The sequence below is a fragment of the Macaca thibetana genome, chromosome 1, assembly GCF_024542745.1.
Source record: "Macaca thibetana thibetana isolate TM-01 chromosome 1, ASM2454274v1, whole genome shotgun sequence".
NCBI lineage: Eukaryota > Metazoa > Chordata > Mammalia > Primates > Cercopithecidae > Macaca > Macaca thibetana.
The window spans coordinates 42,468,032-42,491,874 of NC_065578.1; the positions used below are offsets into that span (position 1 = coordinate 42,468,032).

At 54.6% G+C, this 23,843-nt stretch overlaps 1 protein-coding gene and 1 long non-coding RNA gene across 2 annotated transcripts in view; one reads left to right on the forward strand and one right to left on the reverse strand.

Moving 5' to 3' along the window:
- LOC126961250 (uncharacterized) overlaps positions 1-23,843 on the reverse strand; it is a 95,206-nt gene that overhangs the window by 51,097 nt on the left and 20,266 nt on the right. The gene's annotated exons all lie outside the window — the stretch shown is intronic.
- On the forward strand, positions 641-23,714 carry TIE1 (tyrosine kinase with immunoglobulin like and EGF like domains 1). Its single transcript, XM_050797721.1, has 23 exons — positions 641-1,031; positions 5,344-5,658; positions 5,726-5,836; positions 7,329-7,484; positions 7,637-7,768; positions 7,927-8,067; positions 8,279-8,407; positions 9,593-9,738; positions 9,990-10,134; positions 12,273-12,431; positions 12,596-12,733; positions 12,907-13,203; positions 13,735-14,025; positions 14,377-14,567; positions 17,790-18,000; positions 18,154-18,264; positions 18,472-18,662; positions 19,853-19,966; positions 20,077-20,147; positions 21,864-21,904; positions 21,991-22,087; positions 22,211-22,310; positions 23,257-23,714. Exons 1-23 carry the CDS (start codon positions 974-976, stop codon positions 23,326-23,328), a joined length of 3,417 nt encoding a protein of 1,138 aa, XP_050653678.1. The 5' UTR covers positions 641-973; the 3' UTR covers positions 23,329-23,714.

Consider the following 23,843-nt stretch of genomic DNA (forward strand, 5'->3'; position numbering starts at 1 on the left):
GGGGGACTGCCCCCAGGTTGTTGTCAGCCGTCAAGAGTGAGTGCACCTCCCGGGGCAGACTTCTGCTGCCCCAGTGCCCAGGGATAGACATGGGTTTGCTGCAAAATGAATGACACCTGGCAGACAATAAGCTGAAGCTTTCATTAGCAGCTTAAGCTGAGGACTATCTAGGCAACTGACACTCCCTGTGTGTTCCCCTGGGTCTGCTTAATGTGTGCCCTTGTGGAGCGACTGGCACCAAGAAAGCAAGGACTAAGTCAGAAGTTCAAGTCCCAGCCCTGCCACAGCCTCAGGGTGCCCTCGAGCACAGCGAGCCTCAGTTTTCCCATTTGTAAAATGGGAGAGGTACACAAGGTAGACTCCAAGGCTCTGTGTTGCCTGAGCCCTGTGTTCTTTTGAGTGTACGTGTTCTCAGGCCCACAAAGGTCCTTTGTGTTTCCTGTATGAACTGCTCTCTAGGAAACCCAGGTAACCACCTGTGTCCCGGGCCACATACATGAGGACTCATGTGGGCCGTATTGTGTGTTTGCGCTGGGGGGAGGGGAGACCCCAGAACACTGTCCCCTACCCCACCCCCTTCCTCAATAGGCGGAAGCCACTGGCTTCCTCCCTTTCCTGCCTCCTGCCTCCTTTGTGCCAGCAAGACTGAGGATTGGAGGGAGGCAGGGGTTGGGAAAAATCAGTCCAACTGTCCCCAGGTCTGCCCTTACCATAACCTTCCCCCCACCTCAAGTGACTCCTTCCAGGCCACACCCATCCCCAGCCTTGTTGGGGCCAGACTGGGGGCCTAGAGGCTCAAAGGCAGAATAAGTCCTCCACCCCCTCCCCTGCCACCCCTCCCACCCAAGCCATCTCATTTCCTCTTCCTCCCCAGCACCGACACACACTGACAAGCACAGGCCGAGCAGTAAGGCCCACAGCATCTGACCCCAGGCCCAGCTCATCCTGGCTGGCCTGGGTCGGCCTCTGGAGTATGGTCTGGCGGGTGCCTCCTTTCTTGCTCTCCATCCTCTTCTTGGCTTCTTATGTGGGTAAGTCTCCCCTGAGTCCCTCACCCCATTTCTAGGCCCCGAGGCCCTGATTTCCACCCGAGAAACCCTATTTTATTGTAGAGACAGAAAGTAGGATGGTGGTTGCCATGGGCGGCAGGGAGGAAGAAATGGGGAGTTTTGTCTAAAGGGTACAGAGTTTTTTACAAGATTTTTACTCGGTTTTACAAGATTAAAAGAGTTACAAGGATGGGGCCGGGTACGGTGGCTCATACCTGTAATCCCAGCACTTCAGGTGGCCGAGATGGGAGGATCACTTGAGGCCAGGAGTTCAAGACCAGACTGGTCAACATAGTGAAACCCCATCTCCATTTTGTTTAAACTTTTTTTCTTTTTCAAAAAAAAAAAAAAAGGATGGATGGTGGTGATGGTGGGACAACATTAGGAATGTATTTAATCACATTGGGTTATATGCTGCTTACAGATGGTTAAGATGGTAAAATTTGCCAGGAGTGGTGGCTCATGCCTGTAATCCCAGCACTTTGGGAGGCCGAACGGGCGGATCACAGGGTCAGGAGATTGAGACCAGCCTGGCAAACATGGTGAAACCCCATCTCTACTAAAAATACAAAAATTAACTGGGCATGGTGGCAGGCACCTGTAATCCCAGCTACTCAGGAGGCTGAGGGAGGAGAATCGCTTGAATCTGGGAGGCAGAGGTTGCAGTGAGCCGAGATGGCACCACTGCACTCCAGCCTGGGCGACAGAGCGAGACTCATCCAAAAAAACAAAGATAGTAAAATGTATGTTATATGTATTTCACCACAATAAAAAACTTTGGAAAACAAACCCTATCATCACTGCCATCATTTTGATCCACTAGAAGGTGAGATCAAGGCCAGGAAAACCCAGGCAAGTGCCAGAAATCACTGCAACCTGGGATCAGGGGAGGAGTGAGGAGTAGCTGCTGACTGTGTTGGATCTGAGGATCTCTGGGGGGCCATTTTCAGGGGGTGTTCCTAGGATCATTGTGTTGGATTCATTCAATTATTCACTGGACAAACATTTATTGTGCACCAACAATATTCCAGGAGTTGTGTTAAGTGCTGGGCCATTAGTTGAGAGGCTGGCAACCCCCAAGTCTGTACAATGAGATTAAATGATGCCAGCGTCCTATGGTTGTTATGGGGTTTAAATGAGAAAATGATGCAGAGCAGTTGGCATAGTGCCCTGCGCTTGCTAAGGATTTCTGAATAAGTGGCAACTGATTCCTTCAGTCTGCTGGTCAGAGGATTAGCACACAGAGGCTGCCTTTGAGTGGTTCATGGTCTAGTGCAGAACACAGGACAGGGGGAGAGGGCTAACCAGGGACAGACACAGGAGCTCTAGAGGAGCACTGAGGAGGAGTCAGCTTACACTGCCTCGGGTAGGAGACAAAAAGGGAGTCAGGGAAGATTTCACTAAGAGGGGTGGTCTTCATTCCAGGCATCCAGAGCATAAAAAATGCAAGTCTCATAGGCATGGAGGTGCATAGGAGAGAAGGCGCCTGTTAGGAACACAACAGGAGGGACAGTGTGGGAGCAGCATGGGGGGCTCAGGAGCATGGACATTATCCTAAGGGCAACGGGGAGCCGTGGGAGGTCATAGGCAAGAAAGTCACAAGGTCAGATTTGGTGTTAGATCACTGTGGAGGATGAGTTGCAGAAGGAGGGGCTGTGGCTGTTGGGATGGTCCAGGTGAGTAAGGAGGGCTGAACAAAGGCAGGCTGGGGGTGTGGGATGAAGAAGAAGCGTTCAGAAAACAATGTGCAGACTTCTGTGACTGATGGGGCAGCCAGCACAGTGCTCAGAGGTGTGGACTTTAGAATCAGACAACCTGGGCCGGGCGCGGTGGCTCAAGCCTGTAATCCCAGCACTTTGGGAGGCCGAGACGGGCGGATCACGAGGTCAGGAGTTCGAGACCATCCTGGCTAACACAGTGAAACCCCGTCTCTACTAAAAAATACAAAAAACTAGCCGGGCGAGGTGGCGGGCGCCTGTAGTCCCGGCTACTCGGGAGGCTGAGGCAGGAGAATGGCGTAAAAACCCGGGAGGCAGAGCTTGCAGTGAGCTGAGATCCGGCCACTGCACTCCAGCCTGGGCGACACAGCGAGACTCCGTCTCAAAAAAAAAAAAAAAAAATCAGACAACCTGGCCCTGCCGCTTACTAATTGTATGACCTTGGGCAAGTTACTTAACTTCTCTGAGCCTCCCTTTCCTGGCTATAAAACAGGGATAATAACATCCACCTCCCAGGATAGCTGGGATGGTAAAATGAGACAACATCAGTAAAGTGCCTGGTGCATAACTGGCAGCCAATAAACATTCATTCTCATGACAATGGGAGTAGAGATGACTCCATAGTTTGTGTCTCAGGTGGCAGGTGCTGACCAGTGAGTCAGGGAGCACTGGAGAGGAGCAGGTTTGGGAAAAGCTGATGGAAATGCAGGTCCAAGCTGAAAGACGGTTCCCGAGTTATTGACTCAGAGGTGATGGTTAAAACCAGGGGAGTGGGCGAGCTTGCTCAAAGAAGACAGTAGAATAATTACCACGATCCTCCTTTATAAATGAAAGAATATCCACTTCACTGGTTGTGAGGATCCAGTGGAAAATGGGGGTTTGGTATGTGCTGGGCGTTGCTCATGGTAGCCTTTCAAACACTGATAAGCTAGGTGGTATTTAAACTAATTAACTGCTTGACAGTCAGCTAGCAGAGACAGAGAAGGAAGGGCTGGTGGAGGGGTGCTGGGTCCTGGAGCTGAGGCAGGCTCGCAGGCTCTCCACCATCCAGCCTGGACTCTGACTCCACCTGGTCTCTCCTGCCTCAGCCTCACATATTGTACTCCAGTCACACAAACCTGGAGTCTTCACCTGCCATAATATTGCCACTGCAGGCCTTTGCCCAGGCTGTTCCCTCTGTCTAGGATGCCCCCTCCTGCCCCTGACTTCTCTCCCTCCCCATTGTCCTCACACCAATGTGTCCTGCTCCAATTTTACCTCCCAGGAAACATCTCTTCATCTCCCTGTGCTCCCCCAGGCTGGATCAGGGGCCCCTTCTCTGTGCTCAAAAGCACAGCACCCTACATTTGGCAGCTATGTCCATGCCTGTTCCTCCAAGTAGGGCGTAAGCTCTTTGGAAGGCAAAGACCAAGACCCACCTCGTGTCTGAGTCTGCTGGGCTCCAGGCCTGCCCTGGGGCTGCCCTCCCTGGCTCTGGGCCCTGCCCCAAGCTTAGCTCCATTTCTTTTTGTTTTTCTTTTTCTGGAGAATGGGGTCTTGCTATGTTGCCCAGGCTGATCTCAAACTCCTGTGCTCAACGGATCCTCCCGCCTCTGCCTCCTTGAGTGCTGGGATTCCAGGCGTGAGCCACCGCACCCAGCCCTAGCTCCATTTCTGCGCCACAACCTTCTGGCTGCAAGACTCGGCCTCTCCCATCTCAAATCCCAGCCCAGCAGACATTTCTAGATCTCCATAGTGACAGAGAGGGGGACCCATGGGACACGTCTGTTCTGGCTGGCTCTCCTGGCCTGCACTCTCGTGGTGGGGGCAGGGAGAAGTGGCTCACAGAGACCTTTGCAGGGCTGTTTTAGAGACGAGTGGGGAAACAGGACTGATAGAAAATAAAGTGAGGAAACGGAGACAGGGAGCATAGATCATTCTTTCCGAAAGCTGGGGCGAAAGGGAAGCCATCTGGCAGGAGAAGGGAGGGGACGCGGCCAGAGGATTCGTGGTTTTTCGTTCTTTTAAAATGAAGAGACTTGCCGGGCGCGGTGGCTCAAGCCTGTAATCCCAGCACTTTGGGAGGCCGAGACGGGCGGATCACAAGGTCAGGAGATCGAGACCATCCTGGCTAACCCGGTGAAACCCCGTCTCTACTAAAAAATACAAAAAACTAGCCGGGCGAGGTGGCGGGCGCCTGTAGTCCCGGCTACTCTGGAGGCTGATGCAGGAGAATGGCGTGAACCCGGGAGGCGGAGCTTGCAGTGAGCTGAGATCCGGCCACTGCACTCCAGCCTGGGCGACAGAGGGAGACTCCGTCTCAAAAAAAAAAAAAAAAAAAAAAAAAAAAAATGAAGAGACTTGAGGGAAGAAGACAGTGCGCATGGAAGGGGAAAGCAGAGGGGGATGGGCATGCCTGATAAACTGAGGTGCCTGTGGAGTCCGAAGAACCGGGCAGGAGAAGGAAGAGGGGTGAAGGTTGGAGACCCTCTTCTAAGTGGACGGTGGTTCAGTAAGACTAGAGGACTGGGGCTGGGGGTTCTAGGGCACTAGGGTTGGCTGGGACTACAATAGGGTCACTGGTGTCCTGGCCCCAGGCGCGGCGGTGGACCTGACGCTGCTGGCCAACCTGCGGTTCACGGACCCCCAGCGCTTCTTCCTGACCTGCGTGTCTGGGGAGGCCGGGGCGGGGAGGGGCTCCGACGCCTGGGGCCCGCCCCTGCTGCTGGAGAAGGACGACCGCATCGTGCGCACCCCGCCCGGGCAGCCCCTGCGCCTGGCGCGCAACGGTTCGCACCACGTCACGCTTCAGGGCTTCTCAAAGCCCTCGGACCTCGTGGGCGTCTTCTCCTGCGTGGGCGGCTCCGGGACACGGCGCACGCGCGTCATCTACGTGCACAACAGTCCTGGAGGTGAGTCTGGCAGGCAAGGGGATGGCAAGGGGGAAACCAGGCCGCTGACCTACCTTCCATCCCACAGCCCACCTGCTTCCAGACAAGGTCACACACACTGTGAACAAAGGCGACACCGCTGTACTTTCTGCACGTGTGCACAAGGAGAAGCAGACAGATGTGATCTGGAAGAGCAACGGTGAGGGGGCATTTGAACTGGTGGGGTAGGTAGACCCATCGTTCTGAGGCCCCAACACTTTCATCGCCCGTGGAACCCTCAGCTTTGGTCCCTAACACACCCGACCTCCAGGGCCCCTCCTCTGTGGTGGACCAGGTCCCATGGGATGCACCTGCACCTATCTTATCTGCAGTTCTGAGCTGCCCTCCTACTGTACACAGAGGGCCAGGAACCTGTAGGTCAGCTGCCCCTTCCCTTTTAGCCCCAAATGAGCATGATGTTAAACCCTCATCTTCGACTCTCCCCTGGGAGTTAGCAGGTGCTGTCACATAGTCCACCTGGTGGACAGCAGCAGTCCCCCTGAGGAAGAAGAGAACTGGTAACATCATGCCCAACACAGGCAGGGCAGAGGCTAGCCTCTCCCAAAGATCTGTCCAGCCCAGATCCTTGATATCCAAGACAGCCTGATGCTGAGGCCTGGGTAGATCCCTGGGATCTCAGTCCCAGGCCTGACCCTTTGGCCACCCCATAGCAGGAAGCTGTTTTCCTATGTGGCCCCAAGATTCCTGCTTCAGTCCTCAGGTTCACAACCCCTTGGCTGACTCTTGAATCCCTGGGCTCCCGAGGGAGGAAGACCCTTTCCTTTGGCCATGGGGGCTGCCTCCTGAGCTCTGGACTCCCTGAATTGACAGGAGATGTGAAGAGGCACAGGCAGACCTGGGTCTCTAGGCTCTCTGTTCAGCCCTGAGCAAAGAGGCAAGAAACGGGTGGGGCAGGGACTGGGGCACTCTTCTAAAAGGGAGAGGCTCACGGGAGAGACCCCAGAGTAAGTGGCACTTGAATTGTGCTCAGAGGAAAAATGGGAAGACAAAGAAGGCAGAAAGGGAAGGAAGGGCATTCCAGGAGGAGGGACTGAGAAGAGCAGGGGGATCTGAAACACAAGGGTGTTTCTGGAAGATAAACAATCCATTCAGGAATTCAGAAATGTTAGGAGTCAAGAAGTGTGTGAAGAGGAATGGGGCTGGATGGCTTGGCCATGGCCAAATTGGTGAAAATGATGTCTAAGGAGCTGAATTTTTGTCCTGAGGTCACTGTAGAACCAGGAGAGTTTTAGCAGAGGAGTTAAAGAGAAGTCTGTTGTAAAAAATCACGCTGGCTGCTGGGTGGAGGAGGGACAAGAAAGGGTGACACTGGAGGCAGAGGAGCCTGCTTGCGAGGCCCTGGAGGCCAGGACCAGGGCGGTGGCAGTGGGTGTGGGGAGAAGTGAACTGGGTTAGGGGATGAGGAGGAGGTGGACTGAGCAGGACTTGGTGATTTACTGGGTGGTTGATGGAGCATGAAGAAGAGGGTGCTTCTGAGCTTTGTGGCATGGGCGTCGGCTCTCGTGGTGCCAGCCCCAGGTCTCATCATTGTGCATGGGACCCACTGGTGCGACCTGAGCAGAGGCGGACAGAGAGAGGTAACACAACCCTCATGGAGTGCTGAGGCCCCTGACCCATTCATGCTCCCCCAGGATCCTACTTCTACACTCTGGACTGGCATGAAGCCCAGGATGGGCAGTTCCTGCTGCAGCTCCCAAATGTGCAGCCACCATCAAGCGGCATCTACAGTGCCACTTACTTGGAAGCCAGCCCCCTGGGCAGCGCCTTCTTTCGGCTCATCGTGCGGGGTCAGAGGCAGAGGGCAGAGGTTGTGGGTAGGGTGGGAGGCTGAGAGCCCTGTGGGTACTTCCTGTGGGTCCCCTGAAGCCCCTGGATCTCCAGTCCTCAGCAGCAGTGGTCAGGTGGGCGAGGGGCCGCTGCTGAAGACACCTTCCTCCAGGTTGTGGGGCTGGGCGCTGGGGGCCAGGCTGTACCAAAGAGTGCCCAGGCTGCCTACATGGAGGTGTCTGCCATGACCATGACGGTGAATGTGTATGCCCCCCTGGCTTCACTGGCACCCGCTGTGAACAGGGTAAGGAGGAGGGGAGCTAGGACCCAGGCAGGAGAGGATCCCTTACTAGGAGGAGACCCTAGAACCATGTGGGTGGAGCTTGGGGGGTGAGGGCAACAGGCAGGTCCTGGGCCCAGGGACCCATAAAGGCCCATACACCCCACACACTCTTTTTCTAGCCTGTAGAGAGGGCCGTTTCGGGCAGAGCTGCCAGGAGCAGTGCCCAGGCATATCAGGCTGCCGGGGCCTCACCTTCTGCCTCCCAGACCCCTATGGCTGCTCTTGTGGATCTGGCTGGAGAGGAAGCCAGTGCCAGGAAGGTATGCTTAACCCACCCTCATGGTCCCTGACCAAGACAGCTGGCCACAAGCTTGACCCGGACCCTTCACTCTGCCTCTGACTTACACAGCAAGCCCCCCTGCTCACTTGACCAGTCCTTCTACCCCCAGCCTGTTGTATAACCTGTGCCCCATCTGTGCCCTAATTGCCCCCTGTCCCATGCCCCTCTAATCATACCTCCTCTATTCCCAGCCTGTACCCCTGGTCATTTTGGGGCTGATTGCCGACTCCAGTGCCAATGTCAGAATGGTGGCACTTGTGACCGGTTCAGTGGCTGCGTCTGCCCCTCTGGGTGGCATGGAGTGCACTGTGAGAAGTCAGGTATAAGCACTATTACCTTTGAGACTCCCCCAAGATAAGTCGGCCTTTACCAAACACTTCTCCCTGGTGGAAGAGACTGGTCCCTCCTTTCCCTGCAAGGGTCCAAGTCCTGCCCTCAGGGAGCTTAGAGTCTAGTGGGCAGGGAGCTCTGGCAGGGAGTCAGTCTCGTAGGGAGTCAGTCCAGCAGGGAGCTCACTGCCAACCAGCCATACTGGAAAGGGCAGCAACCCAGAGAATGTGGGAGCCCAGAGGATGCCCCTGGGCAGACAGCAGGTCAGGGAAGGGTCTGGAAGCAGGTGTGATCTGAGATTGGATATGAAAGACAAGAGAGAGATAGCTGAGGAAAGAACAAGAGCAAAGACCCAGGGATTGGGGACTCAGGTTTGGGTGCCAGGACAGTGGAGTAGGGGACCCAGGGATGGGGGACTCAGGCTTGGGTGCCGGGACAGTGGAGTAGGGGACCCAGGGATGGGGGACTCAGGCTTGGGTGCTGGGACAGTGGAGTAGGGGACCCAGGGATTGGGGACTCAGGCTTGGGTTCCGGGACAGTGGAATGGGGGACCCAGGGATTGGGGACTCAGGCTTGGGTTCCGGGACAGTGGAATGGGGGACCCAGGGATTGGGGACTCAGGCTTGGGTTCCGGGACAGTGGAATGGGGGACCCAGGGATTGGGGACTCAGGCTTGGGTTCCAGGACAGTGGAGTGGGGGATTGGGGAAATGGTCAAAAGAGGTCAAATCGTGGGGCCTTTGAATGAAGGCCAAAGAGTGCACTTCATATGATGGGGCAAGAGGGAATTGTTAAAGAGGAACAAAGGGGTCAGATCTGTGTTGGAGAAAGGACCTGTAGCTGTTGGCCGGGGAGCGGGAGTAGGAGACCCTGGAGGAGTCTGTACCTGGGGACCAGAAATGATGAGGCCTGAGCTAGTGTGCTGGCTGGGAGGATGGTGAGGGGCCTGCTGGCGGGTATTAGAGGGTATCAGGAAGTGGGGAGGTAGTTAGGAAGTAGACTTTGCAGCTGATGGGATGTGGGGCTGGGACGCTGGAGGAGTCATGCGGGCCTTTGCTGGAGGGACTGGGTAGATGGCAGTGCTTCCACTGAGAAACAGAACATGGATGAGGGTCGCTTTGGTGGTCATGTGTCTGCCCCTGTGGAAGCTCCAGGATGAGTGTCCTCTCTCCCCAGACCGGATCCCCCAAATCCTCAACATGGCCTCAGAACTGGAGTTCAACTTAGAGACGATGCCCCGGATCAACTGTGCAGCTGCAGGGAACCCCTTCCCAGTGCGGGGCAGCATAGAGCTACGCAAGCCAGATGGCACTGTGCTCCTGGTCAGCCCCAGTCACCCAACCCACCAGTACCACAAGCCGCCTGCTTCACAGCTGATCCCTAGACCCCTAGTCCCTCAGAACTTTCTATAGGGCCCACCCATTGGCCTGACCATTGCTCAGATGAGGTCAGGCTGATTGGTGAGGGGCTGCCACTGGGCCTCTGTCCTGCCATCAGTCCAGATGGACACCTGCGTGCCTGCCACAGGGGTGCTCATTCCCTGTGACCTGTCCCCCTCCCCCATCTCTTTTAGTCCACCAAGGCCATTGTGGAGCCAGATAAGACCACAGCTGAGTTCGAGGTGCCACGCTTGGTTCTTGCGGACAGTGGGTTCTGGGAGTGCCGTGTGTCCACATCTGGCGGCCAAGACAGCCGGCGCTTCAAGGTCAATGTGAAAGGTCAGTGATGTCCTAGGTCCACAGGGGATGGACGGTGACCACAGTAGGCTCTAGCTGATGCTGCTCAGGCTGGAGGTCCTAGCAGGAAGGACAAGGACATCTAAGATCATAGCCTAGCGCCAGGCAAAAAGAGGGGTTGTGGTCAACCAGAGGTCCGGACTGGGCAGTGTCAAGGCTGGAGTACAGCTTAGACCCATCTGGAAAGGACATCCTGTGCCCCAGAAACTGGGGACACTCTCCAGCCCTGCCCTTCCTCCTGCCCAGCCATGCTGTCCCCCACCAACCACCACACACACACAAGTGTACCTTTAACTCTGCTCAGGGATGCTGCCTCCCATCTCTGAGTCACCCCACAGACACTCAGTGCTAGCCCAGGGGGAGCACATGGGGCTGTGGAGCTCAGAGGGTGACCAGCTTGGCTTCCTAGAAGTGGTGCATGCCTAGGAATCTGCCAGGTAAATAAGGAGGGACCTCCCAGTGCCCAAGATTACTCAGACCAGAGCACCCCCCACCCCCAGTCCCTTCACCTTCTCCAGCTTCTCCAGCACCCTAAGCCTTAACCGTTTGCACCCCGGCCACCCTGTGACCCTGCTGTCCCTCTCCTCCTGCTTCCTGTTACCCCATGTAAGCCCCCTCTCTCACCTTCTGCTTTCTCATTGCCACACTCTGCCTCCCAGGTCCTCGCCATCTCCCCATCCTGTGACTGTGCATCCCTCTCTGCCATCATGCCCCACCTTCTGCCTTTCTCTTCTCACTCTGCCCAGGCTTAGGAGCCAGACAACCTGGGCTTGAACCCTCTCTCCACAAATTCATTGCCCCATCACCTTAAGCAAAGTACTTAACCTCTCTTACTTTGTTTCTCTCTCTGTGAAATGGGGATAGTTAGCACTTGATGGGGTTGTTAGGAAGATTAAATTAGATGATGCATTTAAGCATTTAGCACAGTGCCCAATACAGGGTGCATGCTCAATATATGTTGATAATTATTGTTCTTATTATTTAAAATGTCACCTAGTCCCTAGATTTTTATTGTTCTCTAGCAGCTCTCACATATGATCTGCAGCTGGGACCCCTCTTCTGACTCCAGATCATTTGGTGGGGCCTCCATGAGGTGGGGCATCTTCTCTGGAAGTCTGGTTTTGAAGTTAGTGTGGAAAGTGGCTGCTGTATGATTCAGAGGCCCATTTTATATCCAGCCACTCCCTGGACATCTAATCCCCTGCATGAGACAAAGGCACCAAGGGCTTCTCCGCACCCAAAATGGACCTTCATCTCCCCCCAAATCAGCACCGCCTCCTGACATGCTTATTGCTGCCTGACACTCCCTCAGCTTACAGCGCTGCATCCTTTTCCTCCCTTGCTCCCTCCCTCTTTCCTTCCTTCCTTTCCTCTCAAAAAGCCAGTCTCATAAACATTTGTAAGAGTCAAGGGAACCTGTTAAAAGCACTAATGCAATCATCTGGAGAGAAAAAGTTGAGTCCAGAATAGGAACAGCGATCATGGGGTGAGGAAGTGGGACAGGGACACGAAGGCTGTTTTGGAGTAGAATGGATAGATCCAGGCGGCCTGTGCAGACAGACCTAGTTCAACACATGGCTGTATCTTCTCCTAGTTGTGTGTCCTTAGGCAAGTTATTCGGTGTCTCTGAGTCTCAGTGTTTTCATAATGCAGGCTAATGAGCCCTGACGGAAAGGTGGCTGTGAGAATTAGAGGTCATACTATGAAGCATGTGGTGGGGAGCAGGTGCTTCAGTGCCGGTGCCATTTTTTTAAATTAAGAGAGTGGTGAATGAGAGCAGGGGCAGAGAGCAGGATGATGCCCAGGTTGTCTCCCTGCCCTGGGTTTCAGCCCCTTCTGTCTACCCCCACACTGCATGGGAAGAGTGCACCCCCAAACCATGTCTGGCCATGTCACTTCCTCATCTACTATCTTTTGGGACACCCTCATGCTTTTATTGCTGAATCCTTGTGCCCCAAGCTACCCAGGGGCCTGAACTCTGTCCTTCCTGGGCCCTGGCCACTATGGTAATCTGTTGAACTTGGTGTCCCTCAAGCCCAGAGGGTCCCCAGCTTGAAATAAGACACAGAAGTGGACTGGATAGGCTGTGTGCCCATGCCTTACCCTGAGTCTCCTGGCAGTGCCCCCCGTGCCCCTGGCTGCACCTCAGCTCCTGACCAAGCAGAGCCGCCAGCTTGTGGTCTCCCCGCTGGTCTCGTTCTCTGGTGATGGACCCATCTCCTCCGTCCGCCTGCACTACCGGCCCCAGGACAGTACCATGGACTGGTCGACCATTGTGGGTGAGTAGGGAGAGAGCTGGGGCAGGACAGGGGTGTTGGGTAATAGTGAAGGAATACGGTGAGCAGGAGAGGGAGGGCAAATGGTTCGAGGGGGCTGAAGGGAGCATGGCAGCTTCTAGAAGAGGTGGGGGCTGAATGATGTGTGCTGTACACCCCACCCCCAGTGGACCCCAGTGAGAACGTGACATTAATGAACCTAAGGCCAAAGACAGGATACAGTGTTCGTGTGCAGCTGAGCCGACCAGGGGAAGGAGGAGAGGGGGCCTGGGGGCCTCCCACCCTCATGACCACAGACTGTCCTGGTGAGAGGCCAAGAGTCATCTCTTCCTGTCCCCCCAGCAGTTACTGTCCTGTCCACCCCAGGGACCCCTGCCTTTCCCATTGGAGGTTGTTCTTCCTTGTTCACTGGGGATCACTGTCCTGTCCAGCCCCAAGTACCTACTGGACAGTTCTGACCCCTGACCTCTGGCCCCAGAGCCTTTGTTGCAGCCGTGGCTGGAGGGCTGGCATGTGGAAGGCCCTGACCGGCTGCGAGTAAGCTGGTCCTTGCCCTTGGTGCCCGGGCCACTGGTGGGCGACGGTTTCCTGCTGCGCCTGTGGGACGGGACACGGGGGCAGGAGCGGCGGGAGAACGTCTCATCCCCCCAGGCCCGCACTGCCCTCCTGACGGGACTTACGCCTGGCACTCACTACCAGCTGGATGTGCAGCTCTACCACTGCACCCTCCTGGGCCCAGCCTCGCCCCCTGCACACGTGCTTCTGCCCCCCAGTGGTATGCCCAGGGCGCAGGGATAGCTGGGGGTTGGGGGAGGACGTGGGACGCAGGGACACATGAGACCTAGGAGACACAGGAGGCTATAGATTAATGGACATGGAGAGGACATGGGACATGCCTAGGGTATTAGGCAGACGTGACCCCAGCGGGGACATGGGACTTGGGGAAGATCCAGGATACCAGGAGGACACAGATCACCAGGAGCATGTGGGGAGAGCATGGGGAGGTCAGGGTTCATGGCGAGAACCAGGGTCATGGGAGGGCAAGAGACTTGGGGAGCAGGGGGCATGGGAGGATGTGGAGAGGACTTGGGATACAAGTAGTACAAGGAGAAGCAGAAGCTTGGGGGTGAAGGTGGCCTGGGGGAATGGAGAGGAATTCAGGCTGGTGGGGAGGAGGAAGTTGGCAGGGTGGCTCCTGTGCGTGGACCCACAGAGCAGGGGGCACAGCTAGAGCAGATGTGTCCAGCGCCACAGCTACATAGCCCAGTCCCGTCTGAGCCTTGCCTTCCCACCCCCATCTCCTCAGGGCCTCCAGCCCCCCGACACCTCCACGCCCAGGCTCTCTCAGACTCCGAGATCCAGCTGACATGGCAGCACCCGGAGGCTCTGCCTGGGCCGATATCCAAGTACGTTGTGGAGGTGCAGGTGGCTGGGGGTGCAGGAGAGCCACTGTGGATAGACGTGGACAGGCCTGAGGAGACAAGCACCATCATCCGTGGCCTCAACGCCAGCACGCGCTACCTCTTCCGCGTGCGGGCCAGCATTCAGGGGCTCGGGGACTGGAGCAACACAGTAGAAGAGTCCACCCTGGGCAACGGTGAGAGGGGAAGGCCCACAGGACCCCCGGGCTCTGAGTGGGGAGAGCTCAGCGTGCTCTCCCTCCACATCACCCCCTGCTGTGGAACTAGGGCATCCCAGGCCCCTCCCAACAAAGACTCAGCCCCAGTCCGGGGGACTCAGCCTTCCCTTCTCATGATCCACTGTCCTAGGGCTGGGAAAATCATGTCACCCCTCTGACACCCCTCATCCCTTCCTTCATGTGGCCCAAGTGATTTCCTGACAGTCCTGGCACTGGGATCTGTCACCTCTCCCTCTGTGTAACCCCATGGTGGCCTCTGGGTTCCCTGACCCCGGTGTCCCCACAATCTGCCCCTCTCACTGTATCCAGGGCTGCAGGCTGAGGGCCCAGTCCAAGAGAGCCGGGCAGCAGAAGAGGGCCTGGATCAGCAGCTGATCCTGGCGGTGGTGGGCTCCGTGTCTGCCACCTGCCTCACCATCCTGGCAGCCCTTTTAACCCTGGTGTGCATCCGCAGAAGCTGCCTGCATCGGAGACGCACCTTCACCTACCAGTCAGGCTCGGTCAGTGACCCGCCCCGCCCCCGGGTGCATGCTCACAGCCCGTGTATGTGTTTCTACCTGAGTACACACAAGACCTTGTACACCTTGTGTGTGTGTGCGTGTGTTTGTGTAGCAGGTAAAAGATTACACTCAACAATGTTAAAGGGTACAAAATATAATTTTCTTTATTTCTCTAAAACTGAACTCAGCTCACGAGCCCATTTATATTAGTGGTGAAATATTTAATATTCCCAATTCAAAAGAATTCCGTGATGACCATATTTCATGAGGGACACTCCAGGTTTGGGCTCCGTCAATTGGAGATTTTCCTCTCCCCTCTTTTCCTTCTCCCTAGCGGTTATCTAGGCTTAAATAGCAAGGTGATCAAATGCAAGGACACTTGGGGTTCATGCTGGCCTCTGTCCTTGCAGGCCTTCCTGGACTTGAGAGCCAGCCTCTGTCTGCACACATCTTTGGCTGATGTCCTTAGCTCTACTGTGGTCACCTGCCAGTAGGCCAGTCATGCTGTGACCTCCTCATCCTAACCTCCATTCTTGCAAATCCCAGGGCCTCCTTTCGGAGACTTAAGAAAGGGGCTGGGCGCAGCAGCTCGCGCCTGTAATCCCAGCATTTTGGGAGGCTGAGGCGGGCAGATCGCCTGAAGTCAGGAGTTCGAGACCAGCCTGACCAACATGGTGAAAACCCGTCTCTACTAAAAATACAAAAATTAGCCAGGCATGGTGGCACACGCCTGTAATCCCAGCTACTCAGGAGGCTGAGGCAGGAGAATTTCTTGAACCCAGGAGGTGGAGGTTGCAGTGAGCTGAGATGTTGCCACTGCACTCCAGACTGGGCAATAGAGCAAGACCCTGTCTCAAAAAAATAAAAAAATAAAAAGAGAAAGAACTAAAGAACTGTAGGGGCTTCCTTATACCTTACAGAGGGAGGCATATTCTATGGCCCTCAGACCCACTGTCCCACTTAGACAACTGTTTCTACCATTGTAGAATTGTGCTGGCCTGCAACCTCACCCATTGCTCCTTGAAAGAGAAAGCACAAACCTCCACTCCTCCTGGCTTCCCTGTAATCCTGCCTGAGTTTTCTGTCCTCCTGTGGCCCACACCCTTCCATCTCTCAGGCCCCTGCTTAGAGGTGGGGCGTGGGAGCAGACCCACTATCCCTTCATCCTGTCACATTCTTCCTTCTAGCCACCCATCCGCAGGTCCTGTCTCCTCTGAGGGCTTCCTCATAGTTGTCACTTAGGATCCGAACTCTGTCCTTGGCCTTTCAGGCCTGGACTCTTAATATTGAGAGCTAAGCTTTGGCATTTCAAATAAAAAATAAAAAAAGAAAGAAAACCCTCTTCTCTCTCAAGGGCTGACCCTTGTGATAGAAAAGCTAGTGTCCCTGCTATGCCTTTAAAAAATCCATTCAGAGACCGGGAGGTGGTGGCTCACGCCTGTAATCCCAGCACTTTGGGAGGCTGAGGCGGGTGGATCACGAGGTCAGGAGTTCAAGACCAGCCTGCCCAATTGGTGAAACCCCATCTCTACTAAAACAACAAAAATTAGCCAGGCACAGTGGCAGGTGCCTGTAATCCCAGCTACTAGGGAGGCTGAGGCAGGAGAATCGCTTGAACCCAGATGGCAGAAGTTGCAGTGAGCCAAGATCATGCCACTGCTCTCCAGCCTGGGCGACAGAGTGAGTGAGACTCCATTTCCAAAAAAAAAAATCCATTCAGAGATTCAATTGGCTTCTTTGTTCCAAGCTGTGTTGGCCCTTCCTCTGAGGTCAGTGCACAGAAAGCCCTCACTGCTGTGGTGGGGGAGGGTAGTGGGTACAGATGTTGACGGCAGGAGGTGGGAAAGCAGTCTTTAACAGACATGGTGTCATAGTATATATCAAGCTATATCCCCCTAGCCTGGGCAACATGGCAAAACCCCATCTCTACAATAAAAGAAAATATGAAAATTAGATGGGCGTGGAGGTGTGCACCTGTGGGCCCACCTACTCGGGAGGCTGAGGTGGGAGGATTGCTTGCACTCAAAAGCTTGAGGCTGCAATGAGCTGACATCATGCCACTGCACTTTCGCCTAGGCAACAGACCGAGACCCTGTCTCAAAACAAACAAAAGGATATATCCCTGGTACATGTGCCTGCATATGGATAGGAAATGTGTGTGCACAAATGCGTGCGCCCCATGTATGAGTGCACACGTGCATCCCCTGTGAGTGCCCCATGTGTAAATGCATGTGTCCCAGATGCACGTGTCCCTATGCCTGTGCACCTTCAGGCCTGCGTGTGTATATGGACCTATACATGCATGCACCAAGAACATCACGTGCATTTGGTATGTGCCGTCAGCACCAGTGCTTCATGCAAATCCCTGTGCCCCAGGTCCTCAGCCCTTGCCCATCAAGCTGGGCTTCAGTGCACTTAGGAAGCCCCACCAGAAGGTCTATCTTAACCCTTCTTCCAGTTCTCATATTGGCAGCTTCTTTGGTCCTGTTCACTTATTTCCTTTTCCTGCCATCAGCCCTGCCCAGATGGCCTCCTCCTACTCAATTAGGGAATTGGACATTCCTCTTTGTTATGGTTTTGCTATTTGCAGGTCCTGGCCTGGTTTTAGAGCAATGGAGAGAAGCCAATGTGTGGACAGGGTAATCTCTGCCTCTGCTACTGTGGAGAAGAAAACCCCTCCACTGGCTCCCAGCAACTCAGGGCTGAGCATGTAGTAGGTGCTCCGGGAATATACCCTGGCCTACTCCCTAAGGCTGGAATCTTCTCCAGAGCTTCCCTGGTGACCCCACCAAAAAAAAAAAAAAAACCTGGTTGTGGGATTAGCGCAGTCATAGGAAGCTCATTCCAATCCTTTTCTGTTTTAAATGTTAGAAATATCCTCCTTCCATTGACCCACATTGTGGCTTCTAGCAACTTTACCCACAAGCCCTGGTTCTGCCTTCCGGAGTCCTGCACACCTGATCCCCCCGCTGCAGCCTCTGCATTTCTCTCCTTGGACATCTGCCCACCCAGCAGCCTACCTGTGGCTCTGTTACCTAAGATTCTGTCTCAGTTATGTCCTCTGTCTGCCTGTCCGTCCCTGGCTGATCACCAGGGTGCCCTCTGTCTGGGTCTCTGCCCACTTGTCTGACACTGAAACCTCCTCGTGTGCCTATCTGTGCCTCCTTCTGCCCCCTTTAACTCTCGCGTGGACTGTCTACCCTCTTGTCTCATCCTGTGAAGGGCGAGGAGACCATCCTGCAGTTCAGCTCAGGGACTTTGACGCTGACCCGGCGGCCAAAACCGCAGCCTGAGCCCCTGAGCTACCCAGTGCTGGAGTGGGAGGACATCACCTTTGAGGACCTCATCGGGGAGGGGAACTTCGGCCAGGTCATCCGGGCCATGATCAAGAAGGATGGGCTGAAGATGAATGCAGCCATCAAGATGCTGAAAGGTCCACTGGGGCGACCCCTGGCCCAGCCCCAATGCTCTCCTTTGTCCCACAAATCCCAGGCCCCACCTGGCTTCCTCCAGCAATTGACCCCAGCCCTTGCCAGCCCTTTCTCCAGAGTTATTTCTGGCAAAAGTAATACAGGATTCTTTACAGAGTATGCCTCCGAAAATGACCATCGTGACTTTGCGGGAGAACTGGAAGTTCTGTGCAAACTGGGGCATCACCCCAACATCATTAACCTCCTGGGGGCCTGTAAGAACCGAGGTGAGCCCCCTGCTCATCACCTACCCCTTCTTCCAAACCCCCATCCTCAGCCATCACCTCCACCACATGAGTAGCTTGCCAGGGGCTGCTGGCGACCTGTGCGTTGCCCTTGATCCTCCCTCATCCCTGTCTGTTGCCATCGGGTGCCTGCTCCCACCCTAGGTTCCCGGTGTCTAAATCACCACGGTCTGTCTCTTTGCCTCTCAGGTTACTTGTATATCGCTATTGAATATGCCCCCTACGGGAACCTGCTAGATTTTCTGCGGAAAAGCCGGGTCCTAGAGACTGACCCAGCTTTTGCTCGAGAGCATGGGACAGCCTCTACCCTCAGCTCCCGGCAGCTGCTGCGTTTCGCCAGTGATGCAGCCAATGGCATGCAGTACCTGAGTGAGAAGCAGGTGTGTGTGAGTGGGGGCGGGTGGAGGCCAGAGGGGGAAGCCACTGGGCCGATGTCAGGGGAAGAAGTCAGCTGGCCCTGATTGGATGTGGGGATTGAGGTTCCTGGCCCAAGTGGGTGTGTGGGTGCAAGCAGAGCGAGGAGGCAGGGCCAAGGGGCAGGTCTGGAGGAGGTGGGGACTTCCAGTATGGAGGGTGCAGGTGTTGAGTGAGCAGGTCTAGATGCTAGCCTGGAACTCAGGAGAGAGGCCCAGGCTGGAGACAGCATCTGCGTGTGAGCTGTCACCCCACAGATGGTGCCTAATGGCAATGGACCTGGTACGATCTGCCGGAGAGAGGGAAGAGCAGAGATCCGAGCCCAAGTCAGCTCAGGCCTGAATGAAAGGACAGGGGGATGACTGTCCAGGGGAATGTAAGACTGAGGGAAAGCATTTTATTCTTTTTTTTTTTCTTTTTTTTTTGAGACTGAGTCTCATTTTTTTGCCCAGGCTGGAGTGCAGTGGCACGATTTTGGCTCACTACAACCTCTGCCTCCCAGGTTCGAGCAATTCTCCTGCCTCAGTCTCCTGAGTAGCTGGGATTATAGGCATGCACCACCACGGCCAGCTAATTTTCGTATTTTTAGTAGAGACGGGGTTTCACCATGCTGGCCAGGCTGGTCTTGAACTCGCGACCTCAAGTGATCCACCCGCCTCAGCCTCCCAAAGTACTGGGATTACAGGCATGAGCCACGGCACCTGGCCAGCATTTTAAAGATAGTAAAGTTTTGAGTATGTTTGAAAGCAGAGGGGCAGGGGATAGGGCCAGTGCAGAGGGAGGGGCTGGTGGAGAGAGGTCTCTGGGGAAGCTGGGGAGAAGAAAGTTTCTCTAAGGGAGAGAAACTGGAACCCAGGGGATGGGAAGAGGGAGGGGGAGAAGCATGGAAAGAGGAGAAGGTGCAGTATGGCCACCACTGTCTCAGGAAAAGGGATCCAGCCTGAACTTGGCCATGGCCCAGGAAGGAGCGGGTGAGAACCAACACTGATCTTTCTCAGACATGAGTCAGCTGATGAGATTTCAGCCAGGCGGGGAGGAGAAAGAGTATGGGGTACTGAAGGCAACCAGGGTACCCACAAAGACTGACTCCTTACTGGCCTGACTGGCCTGGGCTCCCTCATCCCCAGTCTCTCCTGACTTCTGACCCTGCCTACAGTTCATCCACAGGGACCTGGCTGCCCGAAATGTGCTGGTCGGAGAGAACCTGGCCTCCAAGATTGCAGACTTCGGCCTTTCTCGAGGAGAGGAGGTTTATGTGAAGAAGACGATGGTGAGTCTCATTCAACCCTCACCCTTAGGGCTTGTGCCTGGCCCTGCCCCACAGGGGCCTCAAACAGGCCCTTCCTCCACACTCAGCCCCTTAAACCCATTCTCTCCTAGGGGCGTCTCCCCGTGCGCTGGATGGCCATTGAGTCCCTGAACTACAGTGTCTATACCACCAAGAGTGATGTGTGAGTGTAGGATGGGAGGGCACAGGAGGGCTTGGCCCCAAGAATCACACAGGCCTGACCTAGACACATCTCAGAAATGTCGTGGGTGGTCTAAGGCATGACCTGGGCTGTGTTCCAGGTGTGACACGGGTGTGTCTTTGGTATAAAGTACCCACCCAAGGTGGGGCTAGCTGGAAGGAGTCTCAGAAGGTGTTTCAGGGATGGGGTAGGACTGGGGTAAAGGTAGTTTCAGATTATGTTTGTGTAAGTGACAGGGGGATGCCTTGGAGAGGTTTGGGAATGCTGGTGGATGCTTCCTGAGGTAGATGGAGAGGCCACTCAGGAATTGCTCTCATCTTCCTCCCTGAAGGGCAATGTCATGCCCACCTGAGGATCTTACCAGAGCATGACCCCCAAGACTCCCTCTCTGTGCCCCTCCCCTGCAGACAGCCCTCTTGGCACACTCCTCCTGTCTCTCCAGGGATGTCCATCTTGGTCTGAACCTACCCCTTGCCCCAAGCCCTTTGGCCTTGCCCGCACGGCTCACTGCTTACCACACTGATCACCCCTCTGACCACTACATGCCTACTTCCTGCTTCTGCCCCAACACTCCCTAGATTCCCTCCACCTCCTTGAACTCTCTCCCCTGGTCTCAGGCCTGATGCACACTACACAGAGGCTGTTACAAAGTGAGATGCAGTCAAGAGCAAGAGCTTTGGAGCCAGACTGCCTGGGTTTGAACATTTGCTCTGCCACTAACTAGCTGTATGGCCTTGGGCAATCTAGCTAACCTCTCAGTGCCTCAGTGTCTTCATCTGTAAAATGGCAAGAATAATAGAACCTGTATCATAGGGTTGGTGTGAGGGTTAAATGAATTAACATATCTGTTAAATGACCAGTGCCTGGACTACAGTAAGTGCTCAATGAAAATGTTAGCTTGGCTGGCTGTGGTGGCCCATGTGTGTAATCCCAGCACTATGGGAGGCCAGGCAGGCAAATCACTGGAGACCCAGAGTTTGAGACCAGCCTGGGCAAGATGGCAAGACCCTGTCTTTACTAAAAATACAAAACATGGCCGGGTGTGGTGGCTCACATCTGTAATCCCAGCACTTTGGGAGGCCAAGGCGGGCGGATCACGAAGTCAGGAGATTGAGACCATCCTGGTTAACACAGTGAAACCCCGTCTCTACTAAAAATACAAAAAGAAATTAGCCAGGCGTGGTGGCGGGCGCCTGTAGTCCCAGCTACTGGGGAAGCTGAGGCAGGAGAATGGTGTGAACCCGGGAGGCAGAGCTTGCAGTGAGCTGAGATCTCGCCACTGCATTCCAGCCTGGGCGACAGAGCAAGACTCTGTCTCATAAATAAATAAATAAATAAATAAACAAACAAAACATTAGCTGAGCATGGTGGCACATGCCAGCTATAAGGGAGACTGAGGCGGGAGGACCACTTGTTCCTGGGAGGTTGAGGCTGCAGTAAGCCACTGCACTCCAGCCTGGATGACAGGGTCTGTTTCAAGAAAAAAAAAAAAATTAGCTCTAATGGTGTTGAGCCCAGGGATGGGGGCAGTATGAAGGAGCTTCACTGGAGCAGAGACAACAGCTGGCCAAGGCCAGATACTTACAGAGTAGACACATACAGGGGGGCTGGGAGGTACTGCACATCTTGGGTAGGTAGAAACTAAACTGCTAGGGGCCAGGGCCTAGAAGGTAACTAAGTGCATCCTTCTTATTTCAGCTGGTCCTTTGGGGTCCTTCTCTGGGAGATAGTGAGCCTTGGTGAGTTCCTAACCCCCATTGCCCAGAGTGCCCCACCTTACCCCACGTGGAGCCCTGGACCAAGAGCACTTTGTCCCCTCCTGCAGGAGGTACACCCTACTGTGGGATGACCTGTGCCGAGCTCTACGAAAAGCTGCCCCAGGGCTACCGCATGGAGCAGCCTCGAAACTGTGACGATGAAGTGTGAGTCACCCCATCCTTGAGCTCCATGACCCTATCTCTGTGATGAGTGACCTCAACTTTGATCCCTGTGACCCCATCACCCCAGCTGGACTGACTCCTCATCTCAGCAATGCCCCCTCGCAGGTACGAGCTGATGCGTCAGTGCTGGCGGGACCGTCCCTATGAGCGACCCCCCTTTGCCCAGATTGCGCTGCAGCTAGGCCGCATGCTGGAAGCCAGGAAGGTGAGGAGACTGGGGCTGAGGTGGCGGGTTGGGCTCACAGAGTGCTCCAGAGTGCCCTGTCAGAGGTGCCGTGACCCTGTCCCAACCACACTACCTGCCCAAACTCCCTCACTGGGGGCTGTCACCACAGCTAGGCTGGGCCCCAAGATGCAGCCTGCCTTTCCAGCCCTCACTGGGTTAGACACCAGGCCCTTCCAAAACTCTTTCAAGGCCACTGCTTAGCCCCAGCAGCAAATCCCTCCCTTGAGTCCCAAGTCCCAGACTGCTTGCCTGTCCTCTGCTGAGGCCATCAGCCCATTCTCATCTGGGACACCTCTCCCTACCTGCCAGAGCCAGAGCAGAGTGCATGAATGGTCACTAACCAAATGGATGGATGGGTAAATGAGTGATACAGTAACTGTATGAATGAATGAATGAATGAATGAATGAATGGAATTAGTGGATAGATGATACAATACTCATATAAACATGTAATTCAATAACTGAATCTACTAACCATGTGAATAAGTGAATTATCAAATAAATATAATGAAAAATATATCAAAATTAGTAAATATGAAGAGTTCTTCAAGTAAATTAATGATTAACCATCTTAAGAATGAGGGAATGATCAAATAACCATATAAATGGGTGAGTCATCTAAAATGGCTTTTGAACAGATAAGTTACTTAATGAATGAATGCATAGGCCAAGAATTCACTGAAAGAGTGCATGTAAAAACCGTCCTCTAACAGTGGCATTGAGGGCCTCTCACCTGAGGCCCCAGCTGTGGCCTGATGCCTTCACTGCCCTGGGCTGGTAAAGGCCACTCTTGGCCATGGGGCCATCTTGAGTCTCCAGAACAAATCAGTGTCAGTTCAAATGCCCCAACCACATGGAAGTCAAAGAGCTTGCGGCCAGATTCATCCCTATTCCTGGCCCCCACTAAAGCTTGCTCTGCCCCTAGGCCTATGTGAACATGTCGCTGTTTGAGAACTTCACTTACGCGGGCATTGATGCCACAGCTGAGGAGGCCTGAGCTGCCATCCAGCCAGAACCTGGCTCTGCTGGCCGGAGCAAACTCTGCTGTCTAACCTGTGACCAGTCTGACCCTTACAGCCTCTGACTTAAGCTGCCTCAATGAATTTTTTTAACTTAAGGGAGAAAAAAAGGGATCTGGGGATGGGGTGGGCTTAGGGGAACTGGGTCCTCATGCTTTGTAGGTGTCTCATAGCTATCCTGGGCATCCTTCCTTCTAGTTCAGCTGCCCCACAGGTGTGCTTCCCATCCCACTCCTTCCCCAACACAAACCCCCACTCCAGCTCCTCTGCTTAAGCCAGCACTCATACCACTAACATGCCCTGTTCAGCTACTCCCACTCCCGGCCTGTCATTCAGAAAAAAATAAATGTTCTAATAAGCTCCATTCAATGTGTGCCTTTTACTGCTGGTCAATCTTGGGGTGAGGGGTGTAGTTAAACCCAAGAGACAGAAATTGGCCGGGCACGGTGGCTCATGCCTGTAATCCCAGCACTTTGGGAGGCCGAGGCGGGCA